This window comes from Mobula hypostoma, chromosome 15 (genome assembly GCF_963921235.1).
Source record: "Mobula hypostoma chromosome 15, sMobHyp1.1, whole genome shotgun sequence".
In the NCBI taxonomy this organism is placed as follows: Eukaryota; Metazoa; Chordata; class Chondrichthyes; order Myliobatiformes; family Myliobatidae; genus Mobula; species Mobula hypostoma.
Window position 1 is genome coordinate 35976049 of NC_086111.1, and position 19034 is coordinate 35995082.

The 19034-nt window shown below is 39.3% G+C and overlaps 1 protein-coding gene across 4 annotated transcripts in view; it reads left to right on the top strand.

Moving 5' to 3' along the window:
• pdzrn3b (PDZ domain containing RING finger 3b) overlaps nt 1-18451 on the top strand; it is a 276205-nt gene extending 257754 nt beyond the window's left edge. For 2 of the 4 annotated variants that reach the window (XM_063067896.1, XM_063067898.1), the window contains 5 exons: nt 1879-1977; nt 4024-4086; nt 6340-6441; nt 15928-16044; nt 16264-18451. In XM_063067896.1, the coding sequence (XP_062923966.1) occupies nt 1879-1977; nt 4024-4086; nt 6340-6441; nt 15928-16044; nt 16264-17796 (1914 nt within the window). In that variant the 3' untranslated portion in view covers nt 17797-18451. The remainder of the gene's footprint in view (nt 1-1878; nt 1978-4023; nt 4087-6339; nt 6442-15927; nt 16045-16263) is intronic. The other 2 variants (XM_063067897.1, XM_063067899.1) reach the window with 1 other exon arrangement.
• Nucleotides 18452-19034: the final 583 nt, after the last annotated feature.

A 19034-nucleotide genomic window follows, 5' to 3' on the forward strand; every position in this document is an offset into this window, starting at 1 on the left:
ATCTCAAGCTGTGACTTAAAGCTGCTGATTCATTACAAAACAGTGCTAGCACAGAGTGGAGACCAAGACGACACCATGACCCCTGCCTAACATTGATTAATGTCTAAATCACAACTCCACGGCCCCAAGCTACGGGTAATATTTGCTGTTTTATACTACAGATGGATAACTTCTATGCAATCTGCAGCTTCCAATTGTCCTTCCTTTCTATGTTTCATCATCGGTACCCATCTGAATTTTGAATTTCATGTTTTTTTTTGGGTTTTTTTTATGTGATCAAGTATGAGAAAAAAATAACAGCATTAATTGCATTGCACTTATATTAAGGAGAACAGAAATATCAGCAGTACATTGCCCGGCAAATTACAAATATTGACAAATCTATAACAAAGGTTGCTGGTTTGACTGCACTGCCTGACAGCTGTCATGCATTATTTTCATTTAATAATGTATTTTTCAATTTTCTTAACAGCTCTCCAGCACTTAGTGATATATGTACTGTAGCTCTCAGTCAACATAAATTAGGACCCACAGCAGTAGTTTGTGTACACACCTCCTAGTCAAATGTAATTATATCACATGTATTGCTTTCTGTACTTCAGACTGCTAAAATGGTTTCAGATTTTCCATACATTTCAGGGTGTTAACCAGAATTTATTACATTGTCTTGTAATTCTGGTGTTATACTTAGTTCACTAAAAACCAAATATTCAGATCTGCGTGATTTTTTTTATCGACATAGTTTTTTATTTCTCTTCTTGTAAAACTGAAATTGAAGGGGAAAGATTGCTAATAAACGGAAGATAGTTCATATTGATTTTGGGATTTATGTGCAAATTGACCTAGAATTAAAATGACATACAATTATTGATGAAAGGTCTGACCACTGTGATTTGTAATTCTAGGCTATAAGTCTGTACAATATCAAGAGCGTACTTGAACTTCTATTGAATTTTGAGCTTAACTTATGTTTTTGCAGACTTAAAAGAGGTTAAGAAGATTGTTCTTTTTTAAGTATTAAATTATATTCAGCCCAAAAGAGATTAAAGATAAAGCAATAATAAGAGATTGGGAGGTAGAGAATCAGGAAGCATTAAAAATATAACCCTATTGTGAGATAGAGTCAAATTTAACAGCAATTGAACACTGAAGATTTACAATTTTATGTGATGAATGTCTATAGTGTGTATAGAATATATTAATACTTGTTTTCATACTTAAACATGTAGTTTTAAAAAAAGTAGCATTTGGCAAGTTACTGAGTGTTAAATTTCATTTAAGGTTTATACATTTTGAAGCCTGAGGTGTGTTGTACGATAAGCTGGTCAAGCAAATGAAATCCATTCCATTTCAAAGAATCACACAGTTACTTTTAAAAAAAGCATTAGATTGCAACAACATTTATGCCTTATTTATCCTTTAATAGACTGAAAAGGCACTGAATAAAAATTAATGTGTTTTAGTAGGATAGAAGTCTAAATTTCTAGTCAAGTTCTGGTAGGCAACCAAAACTGATTAATGAAAGAATGCATCTTCTGTGAAGTTTTACTTTGGAGTATCATTCCAAAAGGTGGGCACACAGGTCAACTTCAAATTAATTTAATGGAAAATTAATTTTCTGTGTGAATGTATACTTTTAGAAGAAAATGATTGAAATTCTTCTCCTAACATTTAAAGTGGTGAGTGTTTGTAATGTCACAGAAGTATTCAAAAAGCACTCTGAAGAAACTGTTAACTGAAGCATAATAATTATTAAAACAAAAAATAAGATATTGATCTTGAATGTAAAGTCTCTTTGAAAACAAGCTTGTGGAAAAAAATATCTTTTTAACAAGCCCTGCTAATTTCTTTTTGTCAACTTTCTTTGTGACTGCTCAGGAAGTAGATTTGTATAGACTGCAAGGGCAGGACAAGCTTGGTCTCACAGTATGCTACAGAACAGATGATGAAGACGACATGGGAATATATGTCAGTGAGGTAAGGAAGATATTGTACTTCAGAAAGAAATACTTCGCTGTAGTAAATTTTGTAATAGTAATGACAGGGTCATAATTCCTGGTTCAGGTGCATAAATTGCCATTCAAGCTAGCATTTTGTCACTTTTCAACTTGTGGATCAAATGATGAAATAGAACAGCTTTGTGTAATGATGTTGCACCTCATACATTAAGCTTTATGTTGTCTACTTGACAAAGGCTAGTAAAAGTGTTGTTACAATGTGTCTTCCATTGAATGAGATCTTTTGATTTTTAGAAGTAGAATTTTAAATGAGCTGGAGCCATGCTGGTAGAATGCTGGTGTTTAGAAAATTATGTAACTCCTCTTTTTGAGGGTAAAGATTTATTCTTTATTTTAAATTCTTGAGAAGAATGTAAGGAGTGGATTTTTAAACAGTACCATAAGCAATTTTTTGTAATTAAACTTAAAGAACCTTTGTACATGGTACTCTTGAGGAAGGTACTTGAGTAATGGGACAAAAGGTGATATTCAGTGAAATTTAGTATAATGTATTCATAGATCTAAGCATGCTATTTTGTACCACTCTACATAATATAGTGTTTAGTATGATTGAATTCATGGATCTAAATATGCTATTTTGTAGTACACAATGCAGAACAATTTTTGATGTTCAGAAAATTGAACTGAGAACTTACAAGGTTCTGTGTGTGGTCTTCAGTTTTTCTCCCTGGTCTTCTGTGCATCTATTGCAGTGACACAAATATATTCTCCTTGGCATCAAAAGTGTGCAATGCACATTCAGGTAATATTTTCCGAAGGCAAGGTAATTCATCTTGAAGCAGGTTTTGAGAGACTGCTGGGTGACAATTTTTATGTTATTTAAAATTGTCACCCAGCAGTCTGTCAAAACCTGCTTCAAGATGACAATTAAGATGACTGAACTATTTCAAAGGCAATGGAGTTTATTGCTGAGAAATCACCATGTTAAAACTTTTAATGTTAGTCTCAATTGTGTCCCTGAGCAACTAATCACCCTTTCTACGTATCTCTGACCAATAGCCACTTATAAATTCATTGTGATGGAAGCTCCCAATTCTGTGCTGTCCTCATTGGATAATTTTCCAACTTAATGCACACAATTCTGGTGACTTTTCTCTTGCAGTACCAATGCCCACCAACCATGGGAAGAAATAATTAAAGATACAGGTTGAAATGGTCATGGTGGTGGGGGATAGGGTGTAAAGGTCAAGTCTTATGTTATTGGGGAGGGTACATCAGACCTGAGGAAACAGATATAATCCAAGGATAAAATGTAGCACAGAACCAATTTGTTAGATAACCCTTAAAAGATAGGCATGTATAAATACTGTCTGCGGACTTAATGGACTTTCGCACTGAAGTGTGCTTTATATAAAATAAATTGTGATCAAAGACTGCAAAGTCATTGATCTGACTTAGTTTTCAGATGATAGAACATGACAGAATTGTGGAACATAATTTTCACCTTGCATCTTTTCAAATATATCAAGTTTTGGATCTTAGTAGCATTCATAAGGAGAAGGTTGATTAGCCCTATTCTAGTTCTGCTGCACTTTCATCTTTATTTAGTTGGAGAGAAAGCAAACAGTTTAAGATTTATATATAAAAAACACCAGTTAAATAACTCATGACATGGATGTCTGGAAAAGATAGTCGAAGTAACCGTAACATTTAGATGTTCTAGTAGGGTCAATAGGATCGTTTAGGTCTTTCACACTGACCTGATTTCTGAATTCCGAGTGGAAGCAAAAACAGGCTTTATTTGAGAGGCAGCTGATATTGCAGAATTTGTATCCGTAATTTATTCTGTTGATTTAGCTATCTTATTTATGAGGAGATACAAAGAATTTTTTATCTCAAAAATGAGAAAATATAAAGAAAAAGATAAACCTATGTTAACAGCCAGAAAGCAGCACAGTGGAAAAATGTGAATGCAGTCTGTGGGTGAAATAGCACCGGAAAAGGTAGCTGAAAAGTAGTTATTGTGCATGTTATTTATCAAAGAAAATTCTTGTTGATTTTTCAGATTGATCCAAATAGTATTGCCGCAAAAGATGGCCGCATTAGGGAAGGAGACCGAATAATTCAGGTAAAGCTTTGCTCACTGTACCAGCAGACATAAATCAATATGCTGTTTTAGTCTGACAGACTGACCTCAACCTGGCAGAAAGTAGATGGTGACTCGTGAACACCTCTTCATCCCTACCTCTGGACTATGAGCTGACCAACAATCATTAAGCCACTGTCTCCCATTCCATCATAAATCTCATCACTCCAGAAGATTTCCTCTTCACAGCCTCCAATATGATACCCCAATGAAGTACTACCTCTTACTCAAAATTCACAGACATGACCACCTTGGTAGGCTCATTGTTTCTGCCTGCTCTTGCCCCACTTGTGCAGTCTCTTCCCATCTAAGTCCAGGATACGACCGAATAGCTATCCATTCTCTATACTCCTCCATTCCCCATCAGGAAGTTATTTGGACTCCGCTTCTTTCCCAAACATAGATTCAACCAGTTCCGTTCTTTGAACATTTTCCTCAGGCTGGTGCTTGGCATATCCTGAACAACTTCTCTGATTGCTGTCATTTTCTATGCTCACATTGGCATTGGTTATGACTGCACCCCTCTTTGTTCCAACCCTACACTGGCCCCACTCCCTAACATTTCTTCACGACATCGATGACTGCATTAATGCTTCTTCATGCGCCCATGCAGAACTTGTCTCTTCAGGTGTGCTACTAACTTCCATCCTACCTTCAGATTCACTGCGGCTATTTCTGACAACTGTCTCCCCTTTCTGATCTCCTTGTCCCCATCTATGGAGAGAAATCATCTGTTGACATGTACTACAAACCTGCAGACTCACCCAGTTACCTGGACTAGACCTCCTCCCTCCACGTCTCTTGTGAGAATACCATTCCTTTCTCTTCACTTCTCTGATCCACAGCATCAGTTCTTGAGATGAGACTGTCCACTCCAAGACATGTCAGATGTTTTCCTTTTTCAGGAAACACAGTTTCTTCATACAACTCCTCCCCCCAAACCTCTAGCATAACATCTCCTGTATTTTACACACTTCTATTCTCACCATGTCTCCACACATAGTGAACAAGGTTGGAGTTCCCTTGATCCTTACTTTTCACCCCATCAGCCTATGTAAACGGCACATCATTCTTTGACATTTCCATGAGCTTCAAACGTGCTCCCAGCACCAGCCCCACCTTCTTGTACCATCGCCTTTCTGCTTTTTTCAGGGATCACACTCTGTCTGACTCCCTTCCTTGGGCATTCTGTCTACAACCATAGAAAGTGTAACACCAGTCCGCACACCTCTTCCCTCAGCCCCTTCCAGGTGAGGCAAAGATCTATATTCATTGTCTGTTACATTCAGTGATCACCTTGTGGTCTCCTCTATTTTGGCGAAGCCTCATGCAGAGAAAGCAAATGCTTGACTGAGCCCCTGTGCTGTGTCAGCAATAGCCTTTGGAAGTAAGAACATTTAATTGCTTTTGGTATTGACTGAGCTGCAGGTAAAATCATCTGTTTATTATCTAATGAGTTTAATTAATTTGCTTAGAAATTTTGAATTCTCCAGATGAAGACCATCATCTTGTATGTGGCTTTAGTATGTTTAATGATAAAATAGTTGGATTCATTAGAATAATAGAAGAATTTCATAGAGTTGAGGAAGTAACATTGTCTAATGAAACTGAAAAACTTGATAACATTGCAATGAGAATTGAACTTGTAAGTAGGTTAGCTGCTGAAACCTCTGCAGTTGTTGCGTTTGAATGGACTTTGTTCCTGACTGCAGTATTTTCAGTCTTTTGTGTTCCTATATATCAGTATATTTGTATATTCTGAAATTCATCTTGCATTTTTCAGTTAGTTCATTAAAAAATTTTTAAACATATTCAGCATCAGAACATTACAAAACATCTACTACAGTCTGGTGCTTTTGCTTTATTTTGCCAGAGAAAATCATCAGTTGATTTAGACACTGCAGTAACTAATAGCAGAACAGCAATGACAGAGGCCTGATACCAGGTCATGTTTCATTTGTGTGCACATTGTTTTTGATTGTTTTTCTTTATGTATGTATATTGAATACTGGTGAAAATCTGATAATAGTGTAAGCACGGAACTCCAATTAAAAAAAAAAGTTCTTTTCAAATCTGGACAGGATTCATGGTCTTTTTTACTTGATTAAGCCATAATGTAATTCTTCCATTTGGAACAGAGTAAACAATACAATTAAGTTTGTTACCTTTCACCCTATAATATGGAAAGGTTAATGAATTTCAATGAATTAAAACACACTTGTCTTTATAATGTAGATAAATGGCATTGAGATCCAAAACAGAGAAGAAGCTGTAGCTTTGCTTACCAGTGAGGAAAGCAAGAACATTTCACTGCTTTTGGCAAGACCAGAGCTGCAGGTAAAATCATTTGTTTATTACCTGATACATTGGTCATCTTTTGATTTGCTGAGAAACCTTTGAATTCCCCTCATGCAGACCATCTTCTTCCCTGTAAGTGGTTTTAATATGTTTAGCATTGAAGTAGTTATATTGATTAGGATAGATGGAGTTCGTCAGCCTGGGAAGGCAGTCCATCTAAGAGAGGGAAAACTCTGATTTCAAATCTCCACTGCCTTGCAGCCATACCCACTCATGGGAAAGGCTTCAGGAGTAAACCCGGAGGACAAATCCGGAGCTGGAGTCCCTAAGGCAGTCCAACGTTGCCTTCAACTTCGTTCTGGCAACTCCTGCGACGACACTGGTGCCAAGCTGTATCGGCCTTTGCCCTTCCCTTGGACAACATCGTTGTCGTGGAGAGGGGAGACTTGCAGCACAGGCAACTACCGGTCTTCCATACAACCTTGCCCAGGCCTGAGCCCTGGAGAGGACACTCCAGTAGACTTTCCAGGCACAGATCCATGGTCTCATGAGACTAATGGATGCCACAACATTGATTAGGATACTTGAAGAATTTCAAGAAGTTCAGAAAGTAACATTGTTTCAAAGATACATTTAATGTCAGAGAAATGTATACAATATACATCCTAAAATGCTTTTTCTTTGCAACCATCCAGGAAAACAGAGTGCCCCGAAGAATGAACAATAGTTAAGTGTTAGAGTCCCAAAGTCCCCCCAGCTCCCTCCTCCTGCACGTAAGCGGCAGCAAGCAACAATCCCCCCCTCCCCCACCAGCAAAAAAAAAGCATTGGCACCCGGACTGAGCACTCAAGTGTGAGCAAAACAACAGTAAAGACACAGACTTGCAGTTACCCCAAAGACTTTGCGTTTCACCCAGTATTCGACATTTCACAGGCCCTCAGATTATTAGATTATGAGGACACACAGTCCTCTTTTATTGTCATTTAGTAATGCATACATTAAGAAATGATACAATGTTCCTCCAGTATGATATCTCAGAAACACAAGACAGACCAAGCCTGAAAAACTGACAAAAACCACATAGTTATAACATATAGTTACAACAGTGCAAAGCAATACCATAATTTGATAAAGAACAGACCATAGGCACGGTAAAACAAAAGTCTCAAAGTCTCTCGAAGGTCCCGTCATCTCACGCAGACGGTAGAAGGAAGAAAAACCCTCCTTGCCATGAACCTCCAGCACCGCAAACTTGCCGATGCAGCACCCTGGAAGCGCCCGACCACAGCCGACTCTTGAGTCTGTCCGAAAACTTCGAGCCTCCGACCAGCCCTCTGACACCGAGCACCGAGCACCATCTCTGCCGAGCAGTTCAACCCCAGCCCCGGCAACAGGCAAAGCCAAGGATTTGGGGCCTTCCCCTCCGGAGATTCTCGATCGCACAGCAGCAGCGGCAGCGAAGCGGGCATTTCAGAAGTTTCTCCAGATGTTCCTCCGTGCTTCTCACATCTGTCTCCGTGAAATCAGAATTGTGCACGGCCCCTATTTAACAAATACAGATATCATTTTGGAGCGGCCACACACGCTGCCATCTTCTCCTCCTCTTCCTGTATCATTTCTTAATGCATGCATTACTAAATGACAATAAAAGAGGACTGTGTGTCCTCATTATCTAATCTAATCTCACATAACTTACTGAAATTGGAAAACTGTTGATGATAACATTGTGATGAGAATGAAGTAATGAACTAGGTTAGCTTCTGAAACCTCTACAGTTATTACTTGCACAGAATTATTAAAAAGGGAGTTATTTTATATAGACCAAATAATAAATTTCTGAGTCAAACTGGTTTGGAAATTAGAAGATTCTGTGCACTGGTGCTTACCTATAAGTTCCTATATCTGGGCTGGATTATGTTACACAAGGATATCGGCATGATATGTTTGTGCAATTGATGTTCTAAGAACATTTGAGACTGAAAAAGCAATTATGCAGGTACACAGGGCCAATTTGAAGTCAAATAGTATATTGTCCTTCATTGTTGGAACACAAGAGTAAGAAACCTCTTTCAGAAATTAACAGGGGTTTGGAGGCATCATGTGCTTATCTGGTGTACATGTATCTAAGAAAGATTACATATGGGTTAGAAATATTGCAACATTGGTTAAATAAATGAACTGCTAGGATGCAGCTGTTTTCATGCATACATAAATGAACTTTGCCCAGTGATATCGATCAGGTGTTCCAGATATTGAGCAGCGAGGCAGTAAGTATTGAGTGTAAATGGTCACAGGTAAAGGTCTGGGACTCACATGACTGACAGCAGAAGAAATATATCTATCCAAGAATATCTGGAATTCTATACTACAGAAGGTATGGGCCCTTAGTGAATTAATGCATTTGCCACCAATTAGAGTGCAAGAACTGAAGAAATAAATATTTTATCCACAGGATAAAGGGAATTTAGAAGACTGTTCTTAAAAGGAGAAACTCTTGCAATGTTTTTAGTACGGTCGGATGGACAGTGGAGAGTAAGGTGATGGCAGAATTAGTCTGATTTTGTAGACATGATGAGCCCAGATAACCAACCCTATACTGTAAAGATCTGATATTTTTGATTATTTTCATATGTTTGGCTCACAAATTGAGTAAGGGCAGATTTTCCATTCAACAAAAACATAAATGATGATTTGACAGCTAGAAAATTTTATTTTATTCAAATATAAGACTATTATAATAATGATTTTGTGTTTATTCTAAAAGATGTTGAGCTCTTTTCTCAGCTATTGTGTTGAATATGGCACAATATGTAAAAAAAGATCAATAATTGGTTCATCTGATTGAGCTGATCTTTTCTCAGTCTTTATGGGTTATTATAGCAATAAAGTAACTTACAAATTGCACCATTTGTCTTATGGTAGTAACCATGAAAGAAAAATCAAAATATTGAATTAGAGTAGTTTTACAACTTTCATATGTTACTGCTAATATTGAGGTTTCTGTGAGTATATTTTTCTTTGGGATGGTCTGGGGAATGAAAGAAATGAGGTATGTACTGAGATGTAAACACTTGTAGAAACAGTATGTAACTGAACATCTGTCTGGTATGAATGGGAGTTGTGAGGTACTTAGAATGTGAAATTTAATGTCTTTAAGGACAGGTGACTCTTGAATTAAAGTCAACAGCATTTGTAGATTAAAACAAAGATGTGAAGAGCTGGCATTAAGGGGAAAATTCAGGAATTGATGAAAGAATAAATCTGAGAGAAATTTAATTATTTATAGTATTAGTTTTATAACAACAAATTAAACAAAGTAGGGATGCAGGATCAGGTGACATGTGGTAACTACATGACGTGGGAGCTGGTGGACCTCAGTGCCACTCCTGTTGACCACAAGTGTTGGCTGCTGGAGGAACTCAGGCTCAAAGCTGATGACCTGAAATCTGAGCTTCAAACATGGCAATTGCACACATTAGATTCAGTATTTCAAATTCGGTCTGTGACCAGACGAGAGTGTCTTACTGCAAGTGAGATGGGGGGGGATCCAACAGGCAGTGCTGGAGGAGCCACAGCCCTAGAGCTTGCCCAAAAATCTGAGACTGTTGCTCCCTGCAGGGATGAGGAAGGATGAGCAACTGAACCATGGTGCTGTGGTTCAGGGAGCCATTCAAGAGAGGGGGGAGAAGAGAAATTCAGTCATAATTGACGATAGTATATTCAGTAGAATAGACACAATTTTCTGCCGTAGGGATCGAGAGGCTTGAAGGCTGTGCTGTCTCCCTGATCCCCGTGTTTGGGAAATTTCAACTGACCTACAGAGGACTTTGGAGTGGGAGGGGAAAGATCTAGTTGTTGTGGTCCACATGAGTACCAACAACTTAGGAAGAACAGGGAAAGCGGTTCAGCTGAGCAGCTAGGGACCAAATTAAAATGCAGAACCTAAAAGGGAATAATCTCTGATTTGTTACATGAGCCATGTGCAAATTGGCACAGGGGTAATAGAATCAGAGAGCTAAATGTGTGTCTCAAAAAATGGGTGTGGGAGAAGTGGATTTGAATTTGTGGGATATTGGCACCAGTACTGGGGAAGGGGAGATCTATTGCAATGGGATGGGCTCCACCTGAGACCGGGGTCATGGCGAATCACATAACTAGGGCAATGGATAGGCCTTTCAACTATATAGGAAAGTGGTGGTGAGTTCACAAATGGGAAAAGTTGAGGGTAAGTTAAAAGGAAAGAGGGTGCAAGAGAATTATGAAAGGCTCCAGAATAAATAAAAAGTTAAAATGTTTAGAAAGGGTTAAGAATGTAACTTATGGTAACATGGAGACAAAATTGGTAAGAACAGAACTGAAGATGTTATATTTGAATGCAAGCAGTATACAGAATGGGGTAGATGATCGTGTAGCTCAGTTACATATTGGCAGATACGATATTGTGGCATCACTGATTTGTAGCTGAAAGAAAATCACAGTTGAGTGTTTAACATCCAAGGATAGACATTGTTTCAAAAGGACAGGCAGGTGGACAGAAGGGGGAGGGTGGCTTCTCTGTGATAAAAAAAATAATGAAATCAAATCCTTAGAAAGGAGTGACATACAATTGGAAGACGTAGTATCTTTGTGGGAAGAGTTAAAACATTGAAGGGGAGTTATATATATTGGCCTCTAAACAGTAGCCAGAATAAGGGGTACAAGTTACAATGGGAGGCAGAAAAGGCCTGTCCAAAGGGCAAAATTACGATAGTCATGGAGGAATTCAATACGCAGGTAGATCTGGAAAATCAGGTAGGCACAAGATCACAAGAGAGGGAATTTGTAGAATGCTTTTAAGAGCAGTTTGTGGTTGAGCCTACTTGGGAAAAGGCAATTCTGGAATGGGCATTTTGCAATGAATTAAATTTGATTAGAGAACTTAAAGTAAAAGAACCCTTAAGAGACAGTGATCAAAATATAGAATTCACGGTGCAGTTTGAGAGGGAGAAGTTAAAATCAGATGAATTAATATTACAGGTAAGAGAACTACAGATACATGAGAGAGGAACTGGCCAAAGTTTACTGGAAGGGGACCCTAGTAGTATTGACAGCAGATCAGCAATGTTTAGAGCTTCTGGGAGCAAAGATAATTTCATCCCAAAGAAGTATTCTGAAGGGAGGATGAGGCAATTGTGCTGACTAGGGAAGTCAAAGACAGCATGAAAGCAAGAGAGGGTATGTAATATAGGAAAAAAATTACCGGGAAGCTTTTAGAAATCAAAATCATGCAACTAAAAAGCATGGCAAGGAGAGAAGACAAAATATGAAGGGAATCTAGCCAATAATATAAAAGAAGATACCAAAACATAAACATGAGAAATCCTACAGATGCTGGAAATCCAAAGCAACACACACAAAATTCAGGAGGAACTCAGCAGGTGAGGCAGCATCTATGGAAATGAATAAACAGTCAGTGTTTTGTGCCAAAACACTTCCTCCGGACTGGAAAGGAAGGAGGAAGATAAAAAGCAAGGGGAGAGGGGAAGGAAGATAGCTAGAAGGTGATACGTGAAGTCAGGTAGGTTGGAACGATAAAGGGCTGGAGAAGAAGGAATCTGATAAAAGAAGAGAATGGACCATGGAAGAAAGGGAAGGAGGAGGGGAATCCGGGGAAGCGACACCCAGGTGAGAAGAGGTAAGGGGAGAATAGAAGAAGAGGGGAGGGAGAGGTAATTTTTTTTTACCAGAAGGAGAAATTGATATTCATGCCATCAGATTGGAGGCTACCCAGACAGAATATAAGGTGTTACTCCTCCACCCTGAAAGTGGCCTCATCGTGGCACATGAGGAGGCCATGGACCGACATGTTGGAATGGGAATCGGAATTAAAATGTTTGGCCACCAGGAAGTTCTGCTTTTGGCAGATGGAGTGGAGGAACTTGATGAAGCGGTCCCTGAACTCCCAATGGGTCTCACCAATGTAGATGAATCTGGATTGGGAGCACTGGACATTATAGATGACCCAGCAGATTCGCAGCTGAGATGTTGACCCATCTGGAAGGACTGTTTGTAGCCCTGAATGGAAGTTAGGGAGAAGGTGAATAAGCAGGTGTAGCACTTTAACTGCTTGTAGGGATAAGTCCCAAGAGGTAGACTGGTGGGGAGGGACAAATGGATAATGGAATCCTGATGGCAGCAATCCCTGCTGAAAGCAGAGAGTCTGGAGGAAGTAAAGATATGTTTGGTGGTAGGAGTTTGGAGATGGCAGAAGTTGCAGAGAATAATGTGTTGGATGCGGGAGCTCATGGGGTGGTAGGTAAGGACAAGAGGAACTTTATCATTGTTAAGGCAAAGGGAAGATGGGGTGAGCGCAGATGTTCGGGAGTTGGAGGAGATGCAGGTGAGGGCAGCATCTCTGATGTCCTGGAAAGGAAAGTCGCATCCTGGGAACAGACACGGTGGAGACAAAGGAACTGTGAAAAGGGAGACGGGTGGGAAGAGCTATGGTCAAGATAATCATGAGAATTGGTAGGTTTATAAAGGATATTGATCAACAGTTTGTCTCCAGAGATGGAGACAGAGAAATCCAGAAAGGGGGAGGAAGGGGTCAGAAATGGACCAAGTGAATTTAAGGGCAGAATCGAAGTTGGAGGCAAAGTTGATCACATTAAAGCAGTGCCAATGCAGTCATCAATGTAGCAGAGGAAGAGTTGGGGGGCATTACCGTGGAAGGCTTGGAACATGGACTGTTCTACGTAGACAATGAAAAGGCGAGCATAGCTGGAGCACATGCAGGTGCCCATGGTTATCCTTCGAGTCTGGAGAAAGTGGGAGGAGATAACAGAAAAATTGTTGAGGGTGAGGACCAGTTCTGCCAGACAGAAGAAGGTGGTGGTGGTGGAGGGGAGCTAGTCAGTTCTTTTATTGAGAAAGAAGCAGACAGCTTCAAGGCTTTCTTGATGGGGGATAAAAGTGTACAGGGACTGGATATCCACAGTGAAAATGGGGCAGTCAGTGTATCTTTAGTTTTTTTTCCCAGATATATAGAGTAAAAGAGAGGCAAGACTGGATATCAGACCACTGGAAAATAACCCTGGAGATGTAATAATAGTGGACAAAAATTGACAGCTGTACTTAATAACAGCCTTCACTGTGGAAGATAGAGGGCAGAAGTGAGCGTGGTCACCATGACTAAGTGGAAGGTGCTTGGCAAGTTGAAAAGTCTGAAGGTAGAAGATCCTGAAGAAGGTGCTCGACCTGAAACGTCGACTGTTTATAATCACTTCCATAGACCTGCTGAGTTCCTCCAGCACTTTGTGTGTGTTGCTTTAGATTTCTAGCATCTGTAGAAGTTCTCATGTTTATGAAGGTGGTTAAGTCACATGGGCCAGATGGACTATACCCTTGGGTTCTGAAGAGACATCTAAGGGATTGTGGAGGCATTAAATAGTGAGCTTTCAAGAATCACTAAGTTTTGGAATGGTGCCGAAGGACTGGAAAATTACAAATGTCACTCCACTCTTTTGGGACGGAGGCAAAAGACAGGAAATTATAAGCTAGTTAGCCTAACGTCAGTGGTTGGGAAGACGTTGGAGTCAATTATTGAAGATGAGGTTCCAGGGTATTTGGAGGCACATGAAGAATTAAACCAAAGTCAGTATGGTTTCTTTAAAGGAACATCTTGTCTGACAAAACTTCTGGAATTCTTTGAGGAATTAGCAGGCAAAATAGACAAAAGAGAGTCAGTGGATGTTGTTTACTTGGATTTTCAGAAGGCCTTTGACAAAGTGCCACACATGAGTCTGCTTAACAAGATAAGAGCCCATAGTATTACAGAAAAGATACTAGCATGGATGGATGGATGGAACTGGCTGACTGGCAGGAGGAAGATGGTGGGAATAAAGGGGGCATTTTCTGATTGGCTGCCAGTGACTAGTGTTGTTCCGAAGGATCAGTGGTAGAACCACTTCTTTTCACATTATATGTTAATGATCTAGATAATGGAATTAATGGCTTTGTGGATGATATAAGGCAGATAATGTTGAGAAAAGAAGGAATATGGAGAAGGAATTAGACAAATTGAGTGAATGGGCAAAAAAGTAGCAGATGGAAATCCATGTAGGGAAGTGTATGGCAATCAAGTTTGGTAGAAGGAATAAAGGTGCAGATTATTTTCTACATGGAGAGCAAATTTAGAAATCAAAGGTGCAAAGGGACTTGGGAGTCCTCATGAACAGTTCCCTAAATATTAACTTTCAGGTTGAGTGGATGGTAAGGAGGCAAATGCAATGTTAGCTAGTATTAATTTTGAAAGCTTTTGAAATATAAAAGCAAGAATGTAATGCTGAAGCTTTATAAAGCATTGGTCAAACCGCACTTTGAGCATTATGAGAAGATTTGGATGTCTTATTTTAGAAAGTATATGCTGGCACTGGATAAATTCTAAAGGAAGTCCACAAGAATGATCACAGGGATTAAAGGATTAACATACAGAGATCATTTGATGGCTCTGAGCCTGTTCTCACTGGAGTTTAGAATAATGAGGGGAGATCTCATTGAAACCTATCATGTATTGAAAGGCCTAGATAGAGTGGATCTGGAGAATATGGTTTCGATAGTAGGGGAGTCTAGGGCCAAAGGGCACAGCCTCAGAATACAAAGATGTCTCTTCAGAAAAAAGATAAGGAGGAATTTCTTTAGTCAGAAATTGGTAAACCTGTGTAATTCATTGCCACAGATGACCGTGGAGACCAAGTCATTGGGTATATTTAAAGTGGAGGTTGATAGGAAAGGGTGTCTAAGCTTACAAGGAGAAGACTGCAGAATGGGGTTGACAGGAATAATAAATCAGCCTTAGTGGAGCAGACTGAATAAGCCAAATGATTAATTCTTCTCCTGTGTCTTATGGAATTTTAGTATAAAGGAGTGGATTATTTGAAAATTTCCAGAATAGTACATAAATAAAATAATTATTCAGAAACTAGGGAAAATTAGTTGGATAACACTTGTTGACCTGATTTATTTCTGTAGTCAGCTCTAAGCCAGACAACACAACCTTATGATGTGAACTCAACTGTCTGTATCCTGAATTATGATGTTTTCAATGGTTCATTTTAATATTAGAGAACGTATACAGTATACAACCTGAAATTCTTACTCTTCACAGACGTCATGAAACAAAAAAACTCCAAAGAATGAATGATGGAAACATCAGAACCCAAAGCCACCCCTCCTACCACGTGCACCAACAAAAGCACCGAACCCCCTCTACCCCACCATGCAAGCAACAGCAAAAGCCCACAAAGAGACCTTGATCTAGAGTCCATCAAAACCTACAGTCCATAACCCAACACTTCGATATCTCAGACAGGCTCTCTATCACTAGCAAGGGCGAGAGAGATTTTGCTCCTGCAATAACAAGAGTGGGAGACCAGCAGCCCGCTGTTTCGATGTTACGGTTACAGACAAATTGCAAGATGTATCATTAAATGACACTTACATATCAAAAATATTTACAATCTGTGTTGATATGTTCATGAAATTCAGTTGGATGAAGGCTGGATAGATGATGATCGGAATGACTTGCTGGATGATTTGCACATGGACATGTTAGAAGAGCAACACAATCAAGCAATGAAGTTCACAGCTAAAATTCTTCAAGAGGTAAGAGAGTCACTGGCACCCACGCTCACAAATTCAGCCTCTGGAGGGAAAAGTGTCTTTTAATCAGTTTTTTTTTACTTTCCACTTAACATTCAGGGTACCTAATGTCAGATTGTAGGCATATTGATGCCCATATCATATTATCATTCATGCCTTGATCAAAACTGATTAGAGTACTTACTTTCCAAGCTTGGTGTAACCTTGTTTTCTCTTATTTAGCAGAAAAAGCACGATGATGACGAGGGAACAACTGATACCGCCACCATTTTCTCTAACCAACATGAGAAAGATAGTGGTGTTGGACGTACTGATGAGAGCACACGAAATGATGAGAGCTCTGAGCAAGAGAACCTTGGGGATGAGCACAATAACCCTGATCCATTGAGACTCACGTACAGCCATGACACTCTCGGAAGCAGTGACACGCAGTTCCGGCAGGAATCATTCATTTCTGGGGACTATGCAGATGCAGATTTTCTTGGAATTCCAACTGATGAGTGTGAAAGGTTCCGTGATTTGCTCGAGCTAAAATGTCAGATGCAAAATGACAGTCAGTATGGTCTTTACTTCCATGGCAATGCTGTTGGCATCAAGAAGAGTGACCATGAAACTGTTGATCAAGAACTAGAAATGTTGAATGAAGAATTGCACAATATTGAGCTTGAATGTCTTAACATTGTCCGAGCCCATAAAATGCAACAATTGAAAGAACACTACAGGGAGTCATGGATGTTACAGAACAGTGGTTTTCACAACTACAATACCAGCATTGATAGCCGCAGACATGAGCTCTCCGATATAACAGAGTTGCCAGAAAAATCAGATAAGGACAGCTCTAGTGCATACAATACTGGTGAGAGTTGTCGAAGCACACCACTGACATTAGATTTATCTCCCAATAACTCGTTGCGCAGGACAGTCAAAAATCTGAACAGCCAAAGTGACGAAGGGGTGACAAGCAACACCACCCCAAGGCCAGTCCTGTCCCATTCAGTGAGCCTTGCAAAGCCAGTCTCTGCAACTAAGGAACCTGACCATTGCCAGCAGTCAGATGGAAAAGATGAGAAGCAAACTATGGAGTGCAGCAAAAACCAGGCTTTCTCCCAATGCTCAGCCTGTCCAATCTCATACCGTCGTTCTCCATACAGACATGCGCACATCCCAGCACATGCGCAACACTACCAAAGTTACATGCAGTTGATACAACAAAAATCGGCGGTTGAATATGCACAGAGCCAAATGAGCCTTGTCAGCATGTGCAAAGAACCTTCCTTTCATGATTCATCAAGTCAAATAGAACCCAAAATGGAGTGGAAGGTGAAAATCAGAAGTGATGGGACCAGATATATTACCAAGCGGCCAGTTAGAGACAGGATCCTGAAGGAACGTGCAATGAAAATTAAAGAAGAGCGTTGCGGTATGACAACTGATGATGATGCAATCAGTGAAATGAAGATGGGGCGTTATTGGAGTAAGGAAGAGCGAAAGCAGCATTTGGTACGTGCAAAGGAGCAGAAAAGACGGCGCGAATTCATGATGCAGAGCAGATTGGAATGTCTAAAGGAACAGCAGACTACTCAGGAGAAGAAAGAGGTGAACATCATTGAACTTAGCCACAAAAAGATGATGAAGAAAAGGAGTAAGAAAATTTTTGATAACTGGATGACAATCCAGGAACTTTTAACTCATGGCACTAAATCACCTGATGGAACAAGGATATACAATTCTCTGTTATCAGTAACAACTGTATAAATGTTTTTACCATGATGTATATTAAATACTACCATTTGAGGTAGAAAAGATCTTGCCTCGTTAAAAGTGGCATAGCTTGTAAATGTATAAAATACATCACACCTCCAGCTGTGACTGGCAGAGCCATCAGTGAATGACAACACTAGTCCACAAACAAAGGTTGATGCAATTATACAAAGGGCAACAATAAAACAAACAACTTCCAGCCTAATACTGGATGTTTAGTTACTATCTATAAATTTAATAACTCTGAAAATAACATGTGCCAATAGATTTTAGTCTGTTAATATTTTGTTTAAATTTAAGACACTGACTGTTTTAGATATAAAATCTTACATACCAAGATCTGCAGTTCTATTTATACAGAAATATATTTTGTTCTTTATACTTTTTCCTGTTTTCTGTGTAACTTGTTCAAGTTTTACAGGACCTTCCCATTGGAAACTGGATAGGATTTCCTCCAATTAAGTAGATCTGCTGACTTGCAGCTTGCAGTAAATTAGAGATAATTTTTTTGCATGTACATAAATTTCATGTTTATAGAAATGATTATGTAATTGTGAACACACTTTGTAGTTAATGTGTGCTTTGTAGAGCTTAATGTACTGAACAAATACAGCTAAATGAACATTTGGTTAGTTACACACTCCATGTCTTGTACAAGATGAAAATAAATTATTGTTTTTATATTGAGCTTGCAGCGAGCAGTGTATGATTTAAAATAAAATTAATTACACCAATTTTAAATCTGTCCCTTTTACAGCAACCAGACCTGAGATCATATTCAACCATTTCCATACTTTACATATATCTCAGGAGACTCTTATCCAATAACACTATAATAGCTAATTAAGAAAACAATTTTTGTTTTCTTTCATTTATATTTAGACTGTAGAAAAAGAGGCTCTTATATTGAGTTCTTATTTAGTCTAGCATCAGAGTGAAAACCATAAGACATAAGAGCAGAATTAGGCTATTTGGCCCATCAAGTCTGCTCTGCCATTCCATTCTGGCTGATCTATCATCCTTCTCAAACCCATTCCCCTACCTTCTCCCCGTAACCTTTGATGCCCTGATTAACCAAGAATCTTTCAACCTCTGCCTTAAATATACCGAATGACTTGGCCTACACAGCCACCTGTGGCAATGAATTCCACGATTCACCACTCCTTGGCTAAAGAAATGTTTCTGCATCTCTGTTCTAAATGGATGTCACTCTATTCTGAGGTTGTGCCCTC